Raw genomic sequence first — 25,706 nt, forward strand, 5'->3', positions numbered from 1 at the left:
CAGTTGCCATATCAAAGTGTACAGTTATCGACTTTTCCTGAGTAACTTTAATTAAATTTTCTGATTTTATACCTTTATTCTTCTTTTTTAATTATTTGCAAGCTTAAAAACTGAACTAGCTATTTTTATTAACAAATTACTGTCTTTATTTTTTCATAAATTAGACTAGACCTAGACCACGTCCGTAATGAATGTTCGTTCATGCCCATGAATCATTCAACTTCATTTCATTCACCGTCTTGTCTTCCTTCGGAAAAAAATAATCTGCTTCTGTTCTGTTCTGTCACGAAATTGTATTTATTTCATTTCAGTCACTGAATTTATATTATTTTGTTGCTTAAATAGTGGTAGATTGATATAAAATTTTCATTGTGTAGTTTTTTTAAACTGTATCGGTTATATAATAACGATAAACATGTTCGATGTGTGTTTGTAATCGGCCACATAGTTTACTTCGTCGCAGCGCGATCGTGCAGAGGCCGGGGCATTAGTGTTATATTTCACGGCAATTCGTGAGCCGCGATGTGGTTTAGATAGTGTCAAAGTGATACGCGTGTGAAATGTCCCAACATGGATGCCCAGAGAGACTGTCGAATAGATCGAAGGGTTTCCAAGAAGAGAGTGCGGGGCAGGCCACGATGGAGGTCTTAGTGGAAACGTTGACGGGGACCGCGTTCGAGATGACTGTGTCGCCTTCGGACACTATCTTCGCGATTAAATCGAAGATCTTCAGGGTGGAAGGTAAGTTGCACAACAAAATCGGGTCTTACATTGATAGTGCGTCATTGGTAATCAACAAAGGAACTTGGCTTTTACGCAGCGATTTTGCGTTAACGCCACTTGATCAAATATTGCCAGAGAGTGCACTGTGCCCTATTCTCAATCTTGTTAATACACACCTTGATTTAACCTCCTTGATGAGCAAAAGCCTGTAGCACAAACAAAAACAATATTTGTGTTAATTTTTATTTGCCTGCATTAAACCCATTGTTTAATAAGCTCAGAAGCTTAAATATTTACTTTATCATACTAATGATCAACTCCTGAAAGTGTATCTTAAAATGTGTTGAAAATTGGGCTCGACATGCTTCAATTACGGGTTTAACACTTGTTTACAACATGAAGCTGTTAGATTGATTAATCAACTTTCAATGCATACATCCTTTGTCAACAGCTCTTTAAATGAGTAAAATGTACATGAAGATCAAAATTATAATTTATTCATTGAGATTTAGGGTTTTCTTTAGAAATTTACAGTAAATTTTAGACATTAATGGGAACTCAATGCGAAAACCTAGCCCCTAGGCTGGTAATGTATCTATAATTGTCCAATTTGATTTTGTAGGCAGGCAGTGCTGACTTACTATCCACATGAACTACACACTACACTATCCTATGTAGAAATTGTAAGCAAACTATTAAATAAATATCTTTTATTTTATTTTGTTTATTTTTCATGAGCTTGTGCCATCCTTTGTCATAACATAAAAAAAAATTTGTAACAAACATGCCTGGTCAATTTTTGCTTTTGTCTCACTGCAATGTTGCCGTCTCTTGCTTCAATGAGTAATTTATCATCTTGGTACGATTTTTGCATACAAACACAACTATAAAATATTATCAGCCAGAGGACATCCACTGTTGGACATGGGCCTTCCCCCTAGACCTCTTGTTGCTGCTACAGTTGGAAGTGGTCTGCACCCATTGTGAACCTGTGATTTTAACCAAGTCATCCAGACATTTTGTTTGTGGGCGTCCTACACTGCACTTGCAGATCCACCATTCGAAAACTTTTTGCCCCAACAGCAATCTGTTCTCTGTGCTATGTGAATTGTTACTTCAATAAGCTAATTTGTTTGGCCATAAATACTTAATATTTTTTAGACTGTCACTAAACAAAATTATGTCAACTTGCAAAATTAAACTATGCGTTAAAATTCTTTCAGTGTAATTTTGAGAGATGACAAATTTATCAAATTTTGTTTAATGACAGTCTCATTCTCAAGGTGCGATGTGTACAATACAATACAATGACTCTTTATTGAGCACCTCAATATCATAAGCAGTATAGAAAACAGAAGTATAGAGATGTCTATCACAACCATATGCTTTAATTAAGGAATTTTGAAGCTTCTTCCAAATTAGACCTTCACTACTTTAATGTCACTACCAGGAAAAAAACTTATTTTATCATTTAAAATAACAGCCAGGTGACCTTGTGTATTGATGTTTGCACATGATAAGCTTGAAGGCTGGCTATTATTAGACTATTCCATGTTAATATGCTAATTTATATTTTTGCATGTTCATGTATGTATGTATGCCATCATACATCATGCCACTAATGAATACCCTAAAACACTAGACATAGGCATAAACCATTAGATCCCATAGTTGAATTGAAGTTCTGGGATTTCTGTAAAGAGTAAAGACCCAAATTAAATTATGCATTTCATTAATGTTGCATAAAAAGCACCTGTGCCAAATATCATGTCTCTGATCCTGGCAGTTAAAATGAGGGCTAAAAGAGAGGCGAAATATCACTGGATGGTGTTAGTATTGTGAGGTTTTTTTGACGTTACGGTCTTGCTAGCAATTGGCTAATAACTAATGAGGGCTATCGTTTTTTGTCTTTCTAGATGGCGCCACTGTTGCGTGAGGTTTTATTGTGGCTTTCAAGTCTGTTATTTTATTACGGGCGTGAAAACAAAGTTTAGATTAAAATCATATTTAATACACCTTAAACCGTACCATAAAAATATCGAGCAACCACAGTGTTGCGTAGTCCCGTTTTGTTTGTAAAAAACGGGAGGACAAAAGTTTCTGAAAGATAAAACTGTCTCAAAACATAGACATTCATTGACCGCCGTAACGCATAATTGCCATAATTAATTTCAAGTAATGCAAAATATTCACAAAATTAATCTAATTATAAATAAACGCGCATAGCTCACCCAAAAACTATGAGATATTACATTTCGGAGACCTCACGCTACACTAGCGCCTCTAGCAGCGAATTCATACGCGATAGCCCTCATTGAGATAATTGCAAGCAAGACCGTAACGTAACTTAAAAAAAACATCACAATACTAATGCCATTTAGTAATATTTGTTTGCTTGTCTTTTAGCCCTCATTATGGGGTTTCACACTGATCCTATGGGAATATTCTGGCTGTCCGCTATCTACATAGGAAATTTTAACCAAACCCATCCAAGTATTTTTGTGTCAAGGAGAAACAAACACGGACAACATAATTGTACTCACAAACTTTAGCATTTATAATATAAGCAGGGTAATGCTCTTCTTTTTCTTAAATTTAAGAGATATGCACTTGTCGGTGGTGTAATTGCGACTCCGCACGGTCTTTGGCCAGATGTTTGACTTCCTGATATGACAAGACACCCGCCCTTTCCTTCACCTGGTTAAAATAGGTCAGTCTTGGAGGATAATGGTCATATAATAATATTATGATAGTGAAATATTTTTGTTAGATTTGCCATTACCTAGCCATTTTTGGTTCAAATTGCAGGGGGTAGTGCTAAATAGGGGTGTTTAATTTTTTTTAATCATAAGGTTTTCTTTGCAAACATTTAAATCATGTTTTAAAAAAATATATTTTTGGGTTTCTCTACTGGATTTTAATCCACACCCCTTAAATAGTTTTAACTTGAGGTATGATGTGATGCCACCGATAACACACATTTAAACTTAAAATACCCGTCTGTGTTTAGTTGAAGTAAAATAAATCTATGTGACGCTCATGCAGGCAATATCAAATTGAATATGTCTTTTAGTGAATCATTAACCACAGAGTATGATATTCTTCATAATTTTATTAATATTTATTAATGAAAATGATAACTAGTGATTCATTCATGTTTAATGACAGTTTCAGCAATTCAATTATATAAATTTATTTATTTTATAAGTAACACTTAACACAGTATTCAGTGTTAATGTTTATTTAATTAATTTAATTATATTCTAACTTGTTATTTGGGACTTAATCACGCAATAAATGTCTATGTAATTTAACAATATATAATTGCGCGATTAAACCTGGGAGTAGTTGTAATAAAAATAAGCGAAAATAGCAGAAGTTTTGAAACAAATGTAGAATTTTGCACTTTGCCTCTAAGCGATAAATTCTCTTGTTATCTGTTAAATTTATGTGATTTATGTACAATAAAGAATTATATAAGTACAATGAAATACATACTTTGCAGGTAACTTCAATTAAATTATTATTGCTACCATGTTAACCAGTTATTAACCATAGAAAATGGCTGACTGGAAAAATTCTGTTGTTATACTGATTAAGCCATAGAACTGTATGATTCATACTATTTACAAGCTTTTATTAAGTTTCACATGTCTGTCTGTAATCAAATCTTGCAAGTTAAATTCAACCAACTTCCCGTAGTTGGATTGACTTGAAATTTGGTATACTTATGTAAATTGCGTGACAGTACAATAATCTGGTAGTGACATCCTGGTAGTCCGGATCGTCTCCACAGGTCGGTACTCAAATTCAAAATTCAAATGATTTATTCAGTAAATAGGCCGCAATGGGCACTTTTACACGTCATTTTTTAAACTACCAAGAGGTTAATGGCATTGACTTGAAATTGGTATGCAAATGTAGTTTGGATGACAATACAAGTACAGTCAACAAAAAGTACAGTCAGCTAAAAAATCTTGTGTCAAAAATGAAATTTTTACCAAAACTTATTTACAAGCTTTTATTTAACTTACTATGTTATGTGTCTAATCTCGTAAGTCTGATTTAAGCCTAATCACAATCCTTGTAAACCAAGTTCCTGCCAAGGTCACCCCTGTTGGGATGCTGCAAAATCTGTGTAGAACGCGCTTGCGCTTTAGTGATTAGTCAGTAAGTAGGTAATCTTGCAAGTGACGACTGCCAAATCATCATCATCAGCCGGAAGCTCCACTGCTGAACAAAGCCGCCCCCTTAGAGCGCCATAATGAACGACAACTCGCCACTTGCATCCACACCGGTTGGCTGCAACTCTCACGATGTCGTCCGTCCATCTAGCTCATGGTTACTCAAAGTGGGGTACGCGAACCCCTAGGGGTTCGCTATTCAACGGTAGGGGGTTCGCGACAAGGTTTACGTGACTCCAAAAACCACCAGACTGCAAGACTAGCGAGATGATTAAGATTGGTTTTTGGAGTCTTTTTGAATTTTTTCTTTTTAGTTTCTCCAACAGTCAATTTTATTCTTTCTTTGGGGGAGGGGGGGTAGGGGTTCGCTATCGTCTACAAACTTTAACAGGGGTACGTGGAGCCATAAGTTTGAGAAACCCTGATCTAGCTAGTGGGAGATCTGACAACGCTTCATCTTCTGGTTCATAGTCGCCACTCGAGGACCTTTCTGGCCCAACAGTATCTGTTCTTCGAGCGATGTGGCTCGCCCATTGCCAATTCAACTTGCATATTCTTCGAGCTAAGTCGATTACTTTAATCGGCGAATCGGCCAATTTCCGTATTCCGGATTCTATTACGCATAGAAACTCCGAGCATAGCTCTCTCCATAGCTCGTTGCGCTACTCTAAGCCTCTCCGTGGCATTGTTCATCTCATCACATCTTTGGCAACGCAACGCAACACATATTGGTCGAAGATTCTAGTCTTCAGACACTGCGGAATATTGGATGAGAAGACATCGAAGTTTCTCGAAAACGCTGCCCATCCGAGTTTGATTCTTCGGGCGATCTCTTTGTCGAAGTTAGATTTACCCAATTGGACAATTTGTCCAAGGTAAACATAGTGGTCAACAACTTGGAGTGTATCATTCCCAATGATAACCGGCACGGGTGTGACATGGACATGTGATATAATTTTAGTGTTGTCCATGTTCATTTTAAAACCCACCTGTTGGGAGACGATACTGAGATCACAGCATGGTATTGAGCTCCTCCAGGGACTCCGCCATTATGACTATATCATCGGCAAAACGAAGATGGGTGATGTACTCGCCGTTGATTTTGATAACAAACCTGTTTCAGTCCAAGAGCTTGAAAACGTCCTCTTAACGCTTTTGTAAACAGTTTCAGAGAAATAACGTCTTCCATTGTCACAACTCGCTGCAGTTCTACGAATAATCTGCAGTCGGATTGGTTCCGTGCTCTCGTCCGCACCTCTTGCATCCGGACAACGCCAAACTTATTGACTATATAGATTCGATATGGATGGCATCGCTGAAGGGACTACAATACAGCCCAGACTTTGATTAAATCAAAGGCTTTCTCATAGTGCACAAACGCCAAACATAGTGGCCGATTATAACTAGGTATAACTAGCTTTTGCCCGCGGCTTCGTCCGCGTGGAATTCGGTTATCGCGCGCTGCTCCCTCGGGAACTGTGCATTTTTCTGTGATAAAAAGTAACCTGTCACTCTCTGGCCCATAAACTATCTTTATGCCAAAATCACGTTGATCCGTTGCTACATTGCGGCGCCCTTTAAGCCCTCCAAGGAGCGTTAAAAAGGCTCAGGCCTGAAATATCCATTTTCCTAAAATGTATTTTTCGCAAAATGTCTGCTTTTCAGAATGTCAACACGTCTTTGCATAATGTCAGCGTCTTAAAATGTCAGCTATTTAAATTGCCTGTCTCCAAGAATGACAGTTTTTGTATATATGTTCGCTTTTCAGAATGCGCTTATTCTCAAAATGTCTGCAACCTCAAAATATCCGCTTTCGTATAACGTTGCATTCCAGAAAGTCTTATTCCCAAAATGTCTCCAATCATGGTCTTCAAATTTCATCTAAACGTCATTAATGTTGTCTTGAATGCCAATAATTTTATATTAGGTATAGATATTTATGTTATCAAAGAGTAAGTATGCAAAAGCCTTTTACCGAAAAATTTGATTTAGCCGTTTGCAAATAAAAAAAATATAAATACTGTTTCATTTAAGATTTCAAGAAGTATGTACTCGTAATTGGTAGATCGCACAGGGTTTCGTCAGTAAACAGTTTGGGTTTAATCAAGTTGGCCGCCCCTGCACTAGAGCATAAAAAGTAATTTTATATCGCCTAGATCCAGCATAAATACGAACTTTACGAGCATGAGAAGTGAAAAATTCTTTCGTTAATTGAAAGCTGTTCACAGATTAGGCTACTTATCTACTGAGAACATGCAGTGACAATTTAAGAAGCTATGCCACTGCCATATAGAAATAAATATCATGGGAGAACACAATTTACACCAATTGAAGTAAGCAAAGTTTGTAGTTTATATACTAGACAATATAATCTATTGTATTGAATAGATAAACAACATTATATTGGAATCAGCTTCCTAGGACAGTGTTTCCGGAGCGGTACAACTTAGGGATCTTTAAAAAACGAGCTTGTCAGTCTCTCAAAGGGCCGGCAACGCACCTGTGATGCCCCTCGTATTGACAGGTGTCCATGGGTGGCGGTGACTGCATCCCATCAGGTGACGCCGTCAGATATATCGTAGCTAGCGAGGTACCATAATTTTATTACTTTTCTAAAAGGTCTACGGCATTTAATCACAGGAAATAGATACTTATTGTTAAACGACGTGAAATATTTTTCTGTGAAACATAAGAGAACCCTTGCCATTTTGATTTGAGCGAAAGCAATGGTAATGGCAGTTAAAATCTAAACACCGTTCGTATACAGCGGTTTTGTTTGCATTCAGCTTATTGCTATAAATAGAGTACCTAGGCGAGCCCCAAACGTGCCGTTTTTAGTTTTTGTCGGCCAGGTCAATGAGATTTACAATTACATATTGCAACTTTGAAGTCATGCCAACGGTGCTATTGTCATATAATTTGTTGACTGTTCCCAAACAACAGAAACTGAATTTGGTCCGTGTACTAGATTACTTGGAAGTTTTAGGCATTAGTATGATCGATCGAAGTAATCTATGGCAACGGCCGCGTTACATGATATTTCTAAGTTGGGCATTAATCCAACGAAGACATAACTAATAATATGGTTTGTTATTATTGTGTGAACTGTGCATAAATGGGCGTTCAAAAAAAAAAGTGTACCTTTTTTTTAATTTTTGAAAAAATATGGTTTTTCCTATTGGGTTCCATACGGCTGACGTGGCCTGCCCAGTCCCATTTCAGCCTTCGACTCGGACTTCGGCGGCGTGGCAGGCCCAGGCGTCGATGGCGGGATGATCTGGACGCCTTTCTTCGCAGCTGGTCAGAGATCGCCCAAGACCGGGTAGAGTGGAGGACATGGGGGGGAGGCCTTTGCCCAGCAGTGGGACACCTCTACAGGCTTCTAAATATATAATATATGGTTTTTACTACTCAGAATCAAGAGCACAATCGATGCCGATCGTTTAAAAAAAAAACCCCATTTTTTCATACAAAATTTTATGAATCAGTTGTCACGCCCAGTCGCTTATACTGAGTGTATGTAAAAAACTTCGCAAGTGTCAGTTTTTTGGGGACATTTTAAGCTATCGGAATCGATTGTGCTCTTGATTCTGAGTAGAAAAAACCATATTTTTTCCAAAATTTCAAAAAAAAAAAGGGTTCACTTTTTTTTTAAAACGCCCATACGGGCGCGACGTTCGTTTAGGTTGCTTTAACAACAGAGATTTGCGAGCAATGTGTTTCTCATGAACCAATAGAAACGCTTCAGTTGCTTATCCACCACGACGACCAGATGGCCTAGTGGTTAGAGAACCTGACTACGAAGCTTGAGGTCCCGGGTTCGATTCCCGTGTCGGGGCAGATATTTGTATGAAAAATACGAATGGTTGTTCTCGGGTCTTGGGTGTTTAATATGTATTTAAGTATGTATCTATCTATATAATTATATTTATCCGTTGCTTAGTAGGTACACATAACACAAGCTTTGCTAAGCTTACTTTGGGACTAGGTCAATTGGTGTGAATTGTCCCGTGATATTTATTTTATTTATTTTTATCCTCGCTCCGCGCAGCTGGTGGAAACGGAAACAGCTCTGTAACAACATGCACACGGGAGTAGCTTCGCAGCTTAAGTTAAGTTTTCAGTCCAAAAGTTTCCATTTTCGAGATAAAACATGAATTTTCGATTGTTATGTAAATAATATACTGAATGCCAAATTTTGTGCTGCTGAGTATAGTTTCATATTCTTAAGGCTTTAGGATGAGAGCCTGCCGTTATTCAAATATGGCTGCCGACACTTGGAATACGGTATTTGACTATTTTGTATATGTTTTATAAATTAAAACTACACAATGCCTGTTATCGAATAGAAAAACAATTTTTAAGCTACCTTTACAAATAACAAAGTTATAAAAGTTTGATATTCAAGATTAGACAGAGAAAGACATACTGACATGTGACTTCACACGCCAGTACCGCCATACTTGCTGCATAGAGAAAAGCGTTTGAGAAAGAGACAGATTTTAAAAAAATCACTATAAATCCAATTTTCAACCGATTTAAATTTTCTCTTCGCTAAACACTATCTGTTTATCTATATTTTCATAATAATATTAAGATATGGCAAAATCAGGAGTTGTCAAATACCGTATTGTGCAATAGCACAGCTGCCAAATATTAAAAATACCTACTTTTCAGAATGGCCGTGAACTCGGGAGCTCATTCGTGACCGGACCGTAGGCACGCGAATAGACACGTTTTTTCTAGTTTTGTACACATTCTCCGTTTGCAGTCATTTTGTTTCTAGGGTTCATAATAATCCCGTGTGATTAGGTCAACACATGTGGATATGTGTGACGAGGCCACTACTCGTATAAAAGAGAGCAAGGATTTTACGGAGAAATGGAAGCCGTTTGTTTTTCCCGACTGCCCGAAGGAGGGTTATTGCATCGAGAGTTGTGCTTGCTCATTTACGGATCGCTCCCAACTAGTACAACCGTGCAGATACATATAAGTGGTGCCACCAGAATTGAACTTTGGCACACAACAACACGACATTTCATTCATTCTCCTTTTATGCAATGAGTACTTCATGTACATCATCTTCATGTGTTCAGACGACCAGATGGCCTAGTGGTTAGGGAACCTGACTACGAAGCTTGAGTCCCGGGGTTCGATTCCCGTGTCGGGGCAGATATTTGTATGAAAAATACGAATGTTTGTTCTCTAGTCTTGGATGTTTAATTTGTATTTAAGTATGTATCTATATCTATATAATTATATTTATCCGTTGCTTAGTACCCATAACACAAGCTTTGCTAAGCTTACTTTGGGACTCGGTCAATTGGTGTGAATTGTCCCGTGATATTTATTTTATTTATTTATGTAGCTGTGTGTGTAATAATTAATAATTCACTTCAACACTCGTGGCTCACCTATACTGCGCATACGTACTGCAGGTGTTGAAAGAAACGCAAAAAGCTGGAAACAAAACTACATAGTTTCCGACTGAACCTTCGTTAAATGAAGAGTAGGTTTTGGTAGGGAATCTGCCGAAAAGGGGTTAGATAGCTGCACTTTTTTTTATTCGACTGGATGGCAAACGAGCTAGTGGGTCTCCTGATGGTAAGAGATCACCACCGCTCATAGACACCTGCAACACCAGGGGGCTTGCAGATGCGTTGCCAACCTAGAGGCCTAAGATGGGATACCTCAAGTGCTAGTAATTTCACCGGCTGTCTTACTCTCCACACCGAAACACAACAGTGCAAGCACTGCTGATTCACGGCAGGATTAGCGAGCAAGATGGTGGTAGCAATCCGGGCGGACCTTGCACAAGGTCCTACCACCTGCACTTAATGTACCCTCTGTTTCTTTCCACGATGCTTCAGCTGAACGAGGTTTTGGTCGAGTGTTTTATGGAAGCAAAGACCGGTGCCTTGTGTTACTAGTCGTTGGATTTTCCTTAAAGTGGTTTCATTGATTTATTACAATGATTTGTTGTTGTGGTTAATCCGTCATAAGGTTTTGCCGAAGCTATGCGTAGTACGTACGTATTATGTTATCTATTATGTTTCGCATTCATTGAGATGCGTAGTTACCTTCCATACTGCATTTCCTGCTTACTCAAATAAGTATCGAATTGAATTAAGAAAGAAAGAAAGAAGACATTTATTCACTAACACAGAAGACACACATAACAAAAAAACACATGAAAATAGTAAATACAATATACACAATTTTGTCCCCGCGAAAGTGAAACGGTCGCTGACTCAGCATTATGCTGAAGCGTTAGACGCCTGCAGTGCAGCGCTGATTTTCTGCCAGAACCCGCCAGCCAGCCAGCCAGCTCCCGAGTTCACGGCCATTCTGAAGAATTAGTTCGTTCTTCCTTGATATATATGATTAAACCTAACATAACACACAACATAGTAAAGCGGCTACACATTACGTGTGTTTCAAAGTTTAATAATAAAACATAAACAATAATAATATGTACAACAATGTATATCTGAAATCTGAACTAATGAATGACATATTTTCGCCTAACAAACGGATGCAAAATTCAAATCTATTATCATCATCATCAGCCTACAGCAGTCCACTGCTGGGCATTGGCCTCATCCATGGCGCGCCACAACACTGTCTTCAGCCCCTCGCATCCATCCGCCGCCAGCGACCCTTTTCGCTATCCCGCGGGAACTATGCCATTTTCCTGGATAAAAACTCCTATATCCATCCCCGGGACTCAACTGTTGCCGAATTTCATCTAAATTGGTTCAGCGGTTTAGACGTGATGAAGTAACAAACAAACAAACATACTTACAAACTTTCGCATTTATAATATTTGTGGGATTAACCTTATCACAACAGAAAGGTCAGAAGGGTGTCTAAACATACATCAATGTTATTGTTTATCCAAAACAAAACTCGCGAGTGGACGCGATTCGAAGAAGTTCTTTCTTGGCGACGATCCAGACGGTGACTCATGCCATATCAGTTGGGAATGACAAGCGCTGGTTTTATTTTGATTCTTGTCGTTAATCAGTGAGAATTGTAACGGGACGGCTAGCACGAACGAATGCAGTTTGCATATTCCATTTCTTTGTGGGCAAAAAAAAACTATTACACGTTGTAATAGTTTGTTTGTTCGTTTGTTTAATCGATCGATGCACAACTAACTCTACCTAAACTTGACCAACATCTAACTTTTCATCTTTTCAGCAACGTTGCCCCCAAAAGTCCGACCTTGTCCGCTTACCCTCATTCGCGAGACTAATGGGTCGGGTCGGGAGGAACATTAATTTAGTATTTATAATAGAATGTGATCGATATGTGCCTATTTAATTTATTTGGGAACTATTTCGCTGTCGCCCGTAATTGTGTTTGCTAAGAATGTTGTATTCTAATTTGCTACAAAAATAACATTACTGTATAGTTCTTGGCAATTGTAGTGTGTATTATACCTACTTTTGGAATTATTTGCAAAATTAAATATTTTTGGAAGGTACTTTGGAGCTCAAATCTATCGATAAAATTTTCAGTTTTTTGCGTTTTTCAACTTCCAATTCGCTAAATTAAGATGAAAACGTAATTTCAATTTAATGCCACATACTTAACCAATAACACGCTCAAGAATGAGCAATGAGATTGCGGGACGGCTATGTACAGTCGAGTTCATAAACTTGTGAGCAAAAATTTGATCAAAAATATCTGAACACGACTCTATTGTTAACGGCGTAGAAAAGCGTGTTCAGATTTTTTTCAAAAATTTTTGCTCAAGTTTATGAACTCGCCTGTACAATATTGAAAGTGCTATGGCTGACATGATGAAGATGATGAAGCTCAAGAAATATTGGCAAAGAATCGAGCGGCCGTGTTAACTTGCACGATCTTCTATCGTTTAATTATGAAAATTCAAATCAAAGTTGGTTCAAATGCCTCATAAACTGATTAAAAACGTAACTAAGTCTAACCGGCTTTGATAGGTGCTAGCCCGCGGTTAATTCAATCAGATTAGAAGCACTATGCAAGTTGCCTTGTGTAACGGTTACGTTGATTACGCTATTTTTAACTGTATAGTTTAAAATGTATTGGTTATACTTTGTTGTCTCGTCGGTTGGTTAAGTAGGATGACGTGGTTTTAATTAACGTGTTTAAATTGGTATCAACTTCAGGGTAAATATTCAGCGTTTTTGCGACGTTTCTTTTCGTCATTACCGTTTAGGCGAGTATTTTTACAAGAGGTGATGCTGATGGGTTAAATTGTAATGAAAACTCAAGACAATACCGATGCTAAATCTAGCATAATCAGTCTTGCGACTTGTTCTTCCGTTGGTTGAGCTTCCAGTCAAAACTCTCGAATATTCACCTTCAATGTTGATGGTTTGTGCACAATTAACGCATTCACTGCCACCGACGCATACATGCGTTTTTGGAACTTCCCCCCAGTGCCGCTGTCATAATTATTCATACATTTTGAACGTACATGTGCGTCGGTGGCACCTGTGGTCAGTCAAGTCAAGTCAGGTGGCAGTGAATGCGTCAAAAATCCAATCTGTCATTTAAAACAAGTTTTATTGGTAGATCTTTGGCAGACAGAGGACGGTCCAGTGTTCAGAGTTCCGATCATATCATAGCGTAAGAATAACGGCTAAGCTCCTCAACGCTAATGTAGATCCCAGTTGCCATGTCATAATTTCCGAAGAGTAGATCAGGCACACACAAGGTTGTCATTGGCAATGTGACCGCCGCGTCCGCTCGAGCGTTTGACAAGAACTGAATGCCTGGTACCACTAGATTCAGTGAGTGCGATTATGACCGACACCCATCATGCAATTTGCAATAATTAAGCGACTGTATTCAGCCTGGGCCAGTGGCCGTATTGTCTGATGCGCAGGCGAGCTGTGCATATCTTTCTACCAGCGTCCTACATCGTGTGACGAGAGAAGTAGTGAAAACGATTATGATTCCAAGGGTGTTCGAGAATAAGGCGCCTAGTCAGCCTTAGGCCTTAGTAATCCGCTACTCTACTACCTTCTTTCAACACCAATATCTCCCATTTCCAGGCATACCGGTCTCGCAACAGCACCTAGTGTACAACCTGAAAGAACTCGATGACTCTGCGACGCTCCGCGCGCTCGGCATCGCGGACGGCGCGCGGCTGCGGCTCGTGCTGGGCATGCGCGGCGGACCCATCAGCACGCGCCGTCTGCCGCCGCCGCCCAGCGACCTCGGCGGGGAGTTGGAACGCCTCCTTAACACCAGTAGATACAGGTTGGTTGTTACCTAGTGTACAGCATGAAGGAGCTCGACGTCTCCGCCTTTCCCAGAGACCTCGGCGGGGAGTTGGAACGCCTCCTTAGCACCAGTAGATACAGGTTGGTTGTTACATAGTGTACAGCCTGAAGGAGCTCGACGTCTCCGCCTTTCCCAGGGACCTCGGCGGGGAGTTGGAACGCCTCCTTAACACCAGTAGATACAGGTTGGTTGTTACCTAGTGTACAGCCTGAAGGAGCTCGACGTCTCCGCCTTTCCCTGAGACCTCGGCGGGGAGTTGGAACGCCTCCTTAACACCAGTAGATACAGGTTGGTTGTTACCTAGTGTACAGCCTGAAGGAGCTCGACGTCTCCGCCTCTCTCAACTACCTCGGCGGGGAGTTGGAACGGCTCCTTACACCTGTAGATATTACCACAATTGTTGAAGACTAGGTACATTTGCCATCAGATATATCGTAGCTAGCGAGGTGTCCAAATATTTCGGAGCATCATTACATTTTATATAATTCGTAACACTAGATAAGGTTAATAATATTAGAACATGCAATCTGTTGTAAATATACTCAGCGGCACAAAATTTGGCCCAGTCTCCATACAAAAATAGCTATTACTGCATACATTTGAGGGCCACATTTTTTGCCGCTCTGTATATAAGAGCACCAACGTTTTAATTAATTTTAGCACGTGATACCTACTTATATTCTTACAATTAGTTTTGTATCTCCAACCATCAACAGAAACATTCCAGATCAATTTTATGGCACAGTGTGTGAAGTTTTTTGGTAATGTATGTCGATGATAACATTATTGTTTGTTTCAGGGAGTCGGGGTGCGGCGGCGCGGCCGGCTGCAAAGTGACGGTGCTGGTGTTCCGCGACGGAGAGCGCGTCAACATGCTGCGCGTGCGCGAGAACCGCGACGGCAGCCTGCAGCCGCTCGCGCACCGCGACTGTACGTACACACACAGACACACACACACACACACACACGCGGCGCGTCAACATGCTGCGCTACATAGAGAGAGATAGAGATCCGCCGAGATACAGACCCAAAGAGAGACACCTAAACGCCAAGATACTTAGACACAGACACACTCAGATATATAGAGTGAGGCAGTTCACAACGAGATCCTGGCTTTTCACCGAAAATATTCTGCCCAAATGATTAATTTCCCAACTGGTTCATATGGAGGAATGTTTTTTTTTTCTGAAACTAAACTATTCAGGTCTATCCCATAGAACCCTATAGTTTAATTTTATAACAATTCTGAAATACTTACGCAAAAAAATAATCTTCATTCTTTATAAGAAAATCTTTACTCGTCGCGCCTTTCAAGTGCCGGTCGCATTTATCCGAATCGACTATTTCTATTTCCCACAGATTCATCGTCCCTGTCGCCGCTGGGGTCGCCCGTGCCGTCGACGAGCGCGGGGGCGGGCGCGGAAGCGGAGGCGGGCGCGGGCGCGGGAGCGCGCGATAACGCCGTCACCATGCACAAGATGCTGGAGCTGCGTCGGCGCATGGAGGCGCTCGCCGTGCAGCGGCATCACCCCGCAGGTGAGACGGCCGACATCATTGCTATTAGCCACTCATTTGCTTGTAAAAATATGAAAAATACGGATGACCTGGTTAAAGCCGCGGGTTCAAGGTCAGTTGCATGCCGCTTCCAATTGATGCAACTGGAGGTTTATGAGGCTTATGTCCACGTCCTATGGCTGAGATGATGATGGTGACTAGAGATGTGTAGCTCCCGAGGGAGTGATGCATAAACTGATCCAGGATGTTTTTTTTTTTCACAGAAACCAAAGCGGAGATACAGAAGACTCGCAGCGAGGAAACCCTTTCCGTCCCTTCTCTGCTCGACGACGGCGGTTACGCCTACACGCCTTACAGCGAGGCCGACGACGCTTTCACCCCGCTCTATGACGGGCATTATACTCGCTATGACTACGAGTGCTCTTTCAACGACCGCTACACGCTGCTGCCGCCTATAGGTGAGTGTACAGTGTATGTGCGTACAGAGAGGCCGACGACGCTTTTACCCCGCTCTACCACGGGCATTATACTTGCTACGACTACAAGTGTTCGTTCAATGACCGCTACAAGTTGCTACCCGTCCATAGGTGTGTACAGTCAAGGGCATAAATATCTATATAGTCGTCAAGTCAGATGTATCTGTACGATAACTCGGTCAGAAATATGGGAGCATTTAAAGGATTAAAAATGTGTATACCTTTGGCCTCATCTGCACTTATAAATTGGTTTGGATAGGTAATTAACTAAATGTAAACAAACTTCAGCTGCCAGATTTGGTACATTCAAGGCTTTTAAACATTTTACTTATCTATCATTGTTTCATTGTAATACAAACTAGACTAGTGTATTTCAATACAGAAATATAAATATTTAGATAGTGAATGGGGGAATTACAATATTTAAGACACCAATTGACGTTGTTTTGTTTACATTTAGTTAAATTAAATACCTATCCAAACCAAGTAGGTATAACAGTTTTATGTAAAAAAAAATGTACGTTTACGTATATGTATTAGTTTTATTGTAAGCTGCCTACATACAGCATAAATGGGCCAATCAACTTTTTACCGACACTAATCTGTCCGCGACATTTTTCAAACAATTGGCAGATTTTTGTAAGTAAACATGTCCTTTCTGTAATTTAATAGATGGTGTACATGAATACATGCATCCTACGTAGTTCAACCTATCAAACCGTGAATATCTTGGTGAAGTACGATTTTTTGGTAACGCCAGAGACAATTTTGGTAACGCAGGAGACGCCCAAAGTGTCGGTAAAATAGTTGATTGACCCATAAATACAAGCATAACAAGTACCATTTTTTTTTGTAGGTTCGAGAACCGAATCGGAGCAGTCTGTGGACCGGCTGCACGGGGAGTCGGGGCTGGTGTCGGAGGCGCTGAGCGGGCTGCTGGCGCGCGAGCGGGACGGCGACGACGCCATCTTGGAGGAGTGCCTGCGCGCCGCCGCCGCCGCCGCCGACGACTGCCTGGACGACCCGCCGCCGCCCCGACCCGACCTGCAGCCCGTGCCCACAGACTACGGTGAGACCATACAATATAAGATTGGTTTTTTGGAATCTTTTTGTATTTTTTATTTCAATTCCAAATTTTTACTTCTACGGTCATCCCGTAAAACCTAAATTGAAAATACAAACTGAAATAAAGATGCACAGAAAAAACAGAAAAATAAGACCATCACTGGGAATCGAACCCAGGTCCTCGGTAATCCGTACCGCGTGCTATACCGCTACACCACTGACACTGCTGGTTAGTTCCAATGGAGTGCCGAAAAAAAGTTTCTCGATGAGGGCTACGTCATAGATGTCGCTAGCGTCACTGCTTGAGTGACTAAGTAAGAAACAAACAAGCTGAGATATGAGGTGCATAGGGGAAATTCGTGTTGGTACCGTTGACCATCAGTGGTGTAGCGGTATAGCACGCGGTACGGATTACCGAGGACCTGGGTTCGATTCCCAGTGATGGTCTTATTTTTCTGTTTTTTCTGTGCATCTTTATTTCAGTTTGTATTTTCAACATACAATATAATTTATGATGATGATGATAATTCTACTAATATTACAAATGCGAGTTTGTGTGTGTTTGTGATGGAATGGCTATGCAAAATCTATGGGCAGCCGGCAGTTGCGGTTACAGATCTATTGAACAATGTTTTTCCGTCGTATTTCGACGGATAAGTACGTATTTATATTTATTTATTTATTTTTTAGCTTCAGTAAACTTCAATAAGCTAATTGAGATATCAAGATAAATACGAACTTTTGCGACAAAATACGGTGGCAAAACGTTATTCACTGCATCTGTACGTTGCAGCTGGACTGTTGTCCGTCTGTCCTGCCCCTTAGATAAATTATCTAAGTTATTTTAGCCCCCTGGATCCCCCGGTGCTCACTTGAGGACATAATAATTTTAATTTTCCCAAATTAAAGGACACCTTCGATTTTTTAGATAGAGCGAATGAATGCCAACAGGTGAAATATTGGTAGATGGCGTTAATATCGAGATGTCCGTTTGACGTCGCAGCAAGGCTGTTTATTTATACTTCGTTTTTAGGGTTCCGGAGCCAAAATGGCAAAAACGGAAAACTTATAGTTTCGCCATGTCTGTCTGTCTGTCTGTCCGCGGCTTTGCTCAGGGATTATCAATGCTAGAAAGCTGTAATTTTGCACGAGTATATATGTAAACTATGGACGTAAAGTGGGGGTGATTTTTTTTTTCACATCCAACCTTATAGTGTGGGGTATCGTTGGATTGGTCTTTTAAAACCATTAGGGGTTTGCTAAGACGATTTTTCAGTGATATGTTTGCGAAATATTCAACTTTAAAGTGCAAATTTTCATTAAAATCGAAAATCGAGCGTCCCCGTCCCCCTCTAAAATCTAAACCGGTGGGTGGAAAAATTTGAAAAATTCAGGATGGTAAACTTTCAAGGAAAACTATAACGGCTAAGTTTGCTTGAGAATTATTAGTAGTTTATGAGTAAATAGCAGCCTAAGATATAAAATATACCTAAATTTGGAAGATTCCGTATAAAATACGAAATCCTTAGAAAAATATTAACTAACTAATTTGGCTCAGGGACCCAAAATATTACTTGATTTTTTCGTAATGGCTACCGAACCCTATTTTGGGCGTGTCCGACACGCTCTTGGCCGGTTTTTCTTATAGAAAAAGGGCGAGTTTTGACGAGTATTTTTATTGAAAAACTGAAAAAAAAAACCAGTAACTATTTTTTGTTTGTCAATTGTGTTTGTAACTGATGTTGTACAATGTTTACATACAATACATAGTCTTATCTTATCGTTAGGGTCCTTGCCATACCTTCGACAGGGATACATACGTACTTAATTGTAACATATTTGCTGTGACTTATTTTTCAAGTGTTTTTCAATAAAAAGACGCGTCAAGATCGCTTACCTTCCTTCTAATGCTAAAAAACACAATATAGTTAACCAATCACCAACAAAGTTGTCAAACGGACCTCACGATCACGACAGCGCCGACTAGCCTGTGACAGAGACGTTAATTGAATTAAGAGTCGTAATACTGTCATTTTTAAATCACAAATAAATAAATAAATGGCCCCATAGGGAAATCGGTCCTTTGGTGAATTTCTAACTTGTGAAGGAAAAGGTCGCTAAGGTGGTGTTATTTTGTCGCGACAGGTCCAGTAGTGGGGGGTGGGTGGCGCGGGCGATGGGGCTCGAGCTCTGCGCTGTCGCCGGCGCCGGCGCCGCTGGGCGGGGCGGCGCACTCGGCCTCCTCGCTGCAGCTGCGGCGCGTGCCGCCGCCCCCCGCCCGCCGCGCGCCGCCGCGCTCTACTCCGCCTCCACCTCCGACCTGCAGACGCTCACTGCCGCCATACTGCCGCTCAGCAGGCACAGGTAACACCGCCATACTGCCGCTCAGCAGGCACAGGTAACACCGCCATACTGCCGCTCAGCAGGCACAGGTAACACCGCCATACTGCCTCTCAGCAGGCACAGGTAACACCGCCATACTGCCGCTCAGCAGGCACAGGTAACACCGCCATACTGCCGCTCAGCAGGCACAGGTAACACCGCCATACTGCCGCTCAGCAGGCACAGGTAACACCGCCATACTGCCTCTCAGCAGGCACAGGTAACACCGCCATACTGCCGCTCAGCAGGCACAGGTAACACCGCCATACTGCCCTCAGCAGGCACAGGTAACACCGCCATACTGCCGCTCAGCAGGCACAGGTAACACCGCCATACTGCCGCTCAGCAGGCACAGGTAACACCGCCATACTGCCGCTCAGCAGGCACAGGTAACACCGCCATACTGCCGCTCAGCAGGCACAGGTAACACCGCCATACTGCCGCTCAGCAGGCACAGGTAACACCGCCATACTGCCGCTCAGCAGGCACAGGTAACACCGCCATACTGCCGCTCAGCAGGCACAGGTAACACCGCCATACTGCCGGTCAGCAGGCACAGGTAACACCGCCATACGCATATTTACAAACTTAAATTTAACTTGCCATGTTAATATTTGAAGTCGAATTTAACCCACTTCCAGTGATTTGGACTTTAAATGCGGTATACATATTTTAATTTGATGACAACAACGCAACAATCAAACTTTCTTTCTAAAAACTTTCTTTATTCGTTGCAGAAACCGCGAGCACTTGCATTTGAGCGACGAAGGTCTGGACGTGACGCACAGAAAGACCCTCGAAGCCGGCAGCGAGCGCCGCCAGCGACGCATCAAAAAGATCGCCGAACTCGAAAACTCGCGGCTCTTCCGCTTCGGCGACTCCTTCGAAGACGTCAAAACCGAAGTTGAGAAGGAACCCGAGAAGAAAGAAGCCAAGAAAGTCGCAAGGATACGCTGCGAGTTCTGCAAGAAACGACTGAGCATAGCCACTGTGCACAAGTGCCGATGCGGCGCCGAGTTCTGCGCCCCCCACAGGTATGCAGAGGTCCATGGTTGCGCGTACGACTACAAAGCGAACGCGCACCAGTATTTACAGCGCGCCAACCCGCTAGTGAGCGCCCCCAAACTGCCTAAGATATAGCACACATTGCCTTCGGAAAATTCATAAAAATCATCGATACGTCAAGTGTCTTATTGGTCACTATAGTTGTAGTATGCTAATCCGATTTGATTAACACTTATTTTTGGATCGGGCGGGTTAAATTGAAGTTGCTATTGGATGTTCTTGTCATAGGGTAGTTAGGCGTATAGTGAGCGACACTGGCGTTTAGTTTTCATGATATTAAATTTTAAATTGCAATATTAATGACGTTTGAGCCAGGTTCGTAACGTATGTTATTAAAATAGTCGAGTAACTATTGTTTTTACTTGTCTTTCATCCGGCTCCGCTCGTCTATTTTTATAACAAAAATAACATCTTAAAGTCGCGCTATGCATGAAAGAATAATGTGAGCCATAACGGCTTGTTTCATATTTTTGTCTGTGTCTGTGTCTGTCATTTAAAGAAAAACTTTAATCGAACAGAAAAGCTTTTGCACTTTCAAAATTTGTTTATAAAAATGTAATGTTAAAAGTGTTAGTCGATGTTGAAAGATGTTTTGGTGTTAGGATAACTTTCCGGTGTTTGATGTGTGTACAGTATATACTAAGAAGTCATCAAAATTTTTATAACTTTAAATGTGCACACTGTTTTATAAAATCTAAAATAAGTAAGCACAAAAACAAGCAATTTTTATCAAAATTAAGTTATCACTTGTTTGTTGCATTCCTATTCGCAACGAATCTTGTTTTTAATATACTAACATTATTTTTACGTAGATAAGCAATTTTATTGCGATTTATATTGTAATTTAATAAATACAGACCTGTTTGATGTTAAATTTATTAGTGTAAAATTCACATTCTTTACTAGATGTGTTTCACTAAACTGAAGATTAAAGCGCAGAAAACGAATAGAAAAGGAATATTTAAATTGAATTGAATTGAGATTCTTGTATTTAAAAGTTAGTTGAAGCCACTAACGCCATCTAGCCTTTCGCTTGTCAAGATATTCTCCTTTCAATTGTTTGTTGTCGGTGTAACTTTCCGTTGTTTGTTTTTTTTCGTAACCTCTAAACGCTAGTGTCGCGTACTATTTATATACGTTGTTATGGTGTATACTTGCTTGTACTAATACTAGGACCGCGCGAGCTGTGCGCTGTCGAACGAATTGTGATATATTCTGACCTAAATTAAGAAGAAAATGTTATCTTCTGCCACGTGTGCGTTTGTTTTGTAAAGAAATTATTGAGAAAAATTACGAAAAAAATGCTCCTCGATAACGCCCTTGACCAGAATCGGTACAGAGTCAGTGGACAATGTTATTCCATCGTATTTTGTCGGATAAGTTCGTATATATCTTGCTATCTCAATTAGCTCCAGTAAACTTCGGTAAGCTAGTTGAGATAGCAGGATAAATAAGAACTTTCCCGACAAAATACGATGATAAAATATTATTCACTGTATGATGAATATTAGGAAGCGAAACGGTTACATCTGTCACTACTGAGATTAGGAACCGGGTATCTTATTAGGACGCTGTTTTGCAATACTGAGTCAACCCACTGTCATTTTGCAATGCAACTGTAAAATTATTTTCTAAGGGTTGACATTGTATTGCAGAATTGATCAGGGTTGACACACTATTGTATGACAGCGTCCTTGCAGTAGCACGAAGCAGTTCAGCTTTTCAACGTCGCGCTTCATGTATGACGCGTTACATTGAATGTGACGTAATAAAACTAGTGACAGCCCTAAGTGTCACAGTGTGACAGATGTCAGGGTTTCGTTTCTATCAGTATACGTTATTATATTGTCGTTAGTGTAAAGTTTGAGATCACACTAACATGTCTGAACTTGTTAGGCTATTAGTTTTTGCTTTTCGTAATAAATTCATTCCGGTTGTAGCTTTAATTTATTTTGATCTGTACAGTCGAGGAAATTAAATCGCCTACCAGGGTGGAACTTATTCGTAATCAATTTCGTCATGATTTCTTTAGCATATAGATATGTATGGAATGTCAATATGACATTAGTAGCACAAAGATTCCAAACTGGGACGTGATTTAATGTCTACCGTACAACGGCCAACCGATACTGTCTTTTTCAACCTCGACATTGGCGGAATCATCGATAGTTTCGATAGAGCTATATTTTTTCTAAAAAATGATTGATTGATTTAATTTCCTTGACTGTACTTATGGACCTTGAAGTCTAGCTCATAGATTCGACTGGTTCCGAATTACGAAGTGGCTGTTCAGTAAAATTCGGCACTCGTGTCAAATCTGCTATTTTATTGTTAAAAGTACGGATTTTTGACAGAAGACGCAACTATAATCTGTGCTAAGGAGTAAAGCGTGTGCCATATAAGTCACGCACGACAATGTGGCAGACGCTTACTAATCTCGAGCTAAACTTATCTGAGTTTATTACGGAAATGCTTTTCTAGTCTTAAATTTCATCGGCAATGGTTAATGTGGTGCTTTATTTCGTGCTAGATCTCTCGGTTTCTATAATTCATTGTAACATACGTCGTGTAACACTAGATTTATTGCTTATACATATTAATTTGTTTAACCGAACACTTGCTTCTGGAAACTAGGGGAATGTCAGTCGCTAAATTATAAAAATAAACTCTAGTATAGCTCGTTATATTAAATAATAAAAAAAGGCTTAAACGAGTGAATTTTTTGAACATTACTTTTTAAAAACCTTGCTTAAGAAGGGAAAACATGAATTTGGTTTTTGATTCAATATTATATCTACTGAGTTAAATTTGTAGACACTTAGTTTTATACGAATGGCGCTAAAATCTAGTCTTCGGTGTACAGTCAAGTGAAAAGATGTCGACACGGCCAAAGTTACAAAAATATGTATACACGACCTTAATGTGCGTATAAAGTTATACCTACATTTTTGTAACTTTGACCGTGTCGATATCTTTGCACTTGACTGTAGGTGGGGTGCGTCAATTAGTTTTGCTTCAAGTCAGGAAGAAAATAAATTAAATTGACTTGGCTCTTCATAAATGTCAAAGTACTCTGGTAAAAGTGACAATGCAAGGAAGACTTTGTTCAATCAATAACTTGTGAGGCTATGTCTCATTGACTAAAGGTGCGATTGGCGATGGACACTCCTCTAGTTCTTTCCCCGAAGTTACGTTCACATGGTCTTGTGCCTTTCCCATGTCATAAAATTACTACACGAAAATGTTCTATTTAAATTTTTGTGTATTATTTTTATGTAAGGTATCAGAGACTGCGTCCGTTGTCCGTTTTAATTAAATTTTGGACGCGTCGGGTGATATAGGAATATATTTTTTGTAATAATAATATTAATCCTTTGTTTAATGGCCTTTAATTATTGTAATTATAGAGAAGTCTGACGCGTCGGGAATGGAATTAAAACTGTATTTGACAACAGGCGGGATGTAAAGAGCGGACAAGGTAGAGTCTACTGAAATTGTTTATTTTTTATATTTTTTTGTTTTTGTAATACTTTTGTCAGATTATAGTTGCTTATTGTTATTGGCCAATATTGCTGCTGGCATGCAAAACCTATCGCTGTTTGATAAATGAAAGCGACAGTAAAAAAAGGTTAAAATACTGAATATTGTAAAAACTAGAACATCCCATTGATTCTTGTGTATACTTGTCCGCTCGCGTGTCTTCCGCCTGAACCTCGATATTGTTCATGTTCGAATGAATTTATAATAAATATTGTACTGTTATGAAACGTGAACTTAATTCGGCCCGTTCGGGTGTGCCACATTTGATTTTCTTATTAGATAATATATTAAGTTTATAGATAATTTTTATTTGGGTAAATAATTTTGGCTGATTTCGAAAATAAATATTTATAATGCGAAAGCGATACATTTGTACTTATTTACAAACCTTATCCTAAAAAATAACACTTTAAAAATGCATTAGTTAAAATTAGTTACAATGATTTAACCGTAAACAAAATAAACACAACAATAAGATAAAGCACATAACAAAATCCGTCAAATATAGGATGACATTTTTAATGTGATATAAAATTAGCGTTTCAAGGTCATGTAATTTATTTAATCACGCGTTACTTTACGTAATTTATTTATTTATTGATTCCGTAAACAGTGAAAAACAACATAACTACAGGAATTAAAAAACTGCTGGACAATACTGCGTTGCTGGATAATACATAACTAATTTGTTAAATTTAAATTGAGCTTAATACCCTTATTTTGTATCACATTCAAAATTTCACCTTGTATTAAACATCGTCATTATAATCAACGTAAGTACACTTGTTTTCGTTCCACTAGAATGAAAACTAGATATTATCTTTATATACAAATACAACAGTGGCTATTCTTTGTCATAGATTCAGGTTGGTGAATTAGATTTATGTATTGTAAAATGCCATGGAGGCCTTAACTGTTGGCCTCAAAGGCTCAAGAGTCACGCGACGAGCATTGAAGAGGGCTATGCTAAGAATTTCATTACATAGAGGCATAGCAGTCACAGTGGGCGGGCAGCATCGCTCGAGTATTAAGAACAAGTAAGTATCGTCTGAATCAAGGCTATACAAAAAATAGTCTATACTGCGTCCAAGATAACAAGTTAAATAGCGTTCTCTCTGTTGCACTTTTGTATGCAAATGAAAGAGACAAAGAAAGGTCGGTGGAGGTAAACAATTGCACCGCTATGCTTGGGCAGGCTTACATGCCGTTCGTTCGGAATATAATTAAATAATATTTTTCTTAATGCGTTCATTTCTCAAATAAAGCTAGAAATTATTATCTTTATTACCTTTTGGTTTATTAAGTACCTTTTTATTTTAACAACATTTATTGACAAAGAAAGTTTGAAAGCAGGTAGCTGGAAAGTAAAACAAAGTAAGCAGCAATCACCGGTACACAAGTAGAAAACAGTCCAATAAACAAGTAGAGTCAGAGTATGCAGAAAATAATAATCCAGTATGCAAGCAAGGCTAAGCCA

The 25,706-nt window shown here is 39.8% G+C and overlaps 1 protein-coding gene across 1 annotated transcript; it reads left to right on the forward strand.

The window, feature by feature from the left end:
• Nucleotides 1–196: 196 nt before the first annotated feature.
• LOC141441321 (AN1-type zinc finger protein 4-like) lies at nt 197–24,594 on the forward strand. The gene is given in 9 exon segments (XM_074106020.1): nt 197–741; nt 13,955–14,162; nt 14,986–15,116; nt 15,546–15,722; nt 15,965–16,159; nt 17,034–17,246; nt 19,388–19,500; nt 19,503–19,606; nt 20,362–24,594. Coding segments are annotated over 9 exon segments (1,725 nt in total). The 5' UTR covers nt 197–560; the 3' UTR covers nt 20,765–24,594.
• Nucleotides 24,595–25,706: the final 1,112 nt, after the last annotated feature.

This window comes from Choristoneura fumiferana, chromosome 23, assembly GCF_025370935.1.
Source record: "Choristoneura fumiferana chromosome 23, NRCan_CFum_1, whole genome shotgun sequence".
Lineage (NCBI taxonomy): Eukaryota > Metazoa > Arthropoda > Insecta > Lepidoptera > Tortricidae > Choristoneura > Choristoneura fumiferana.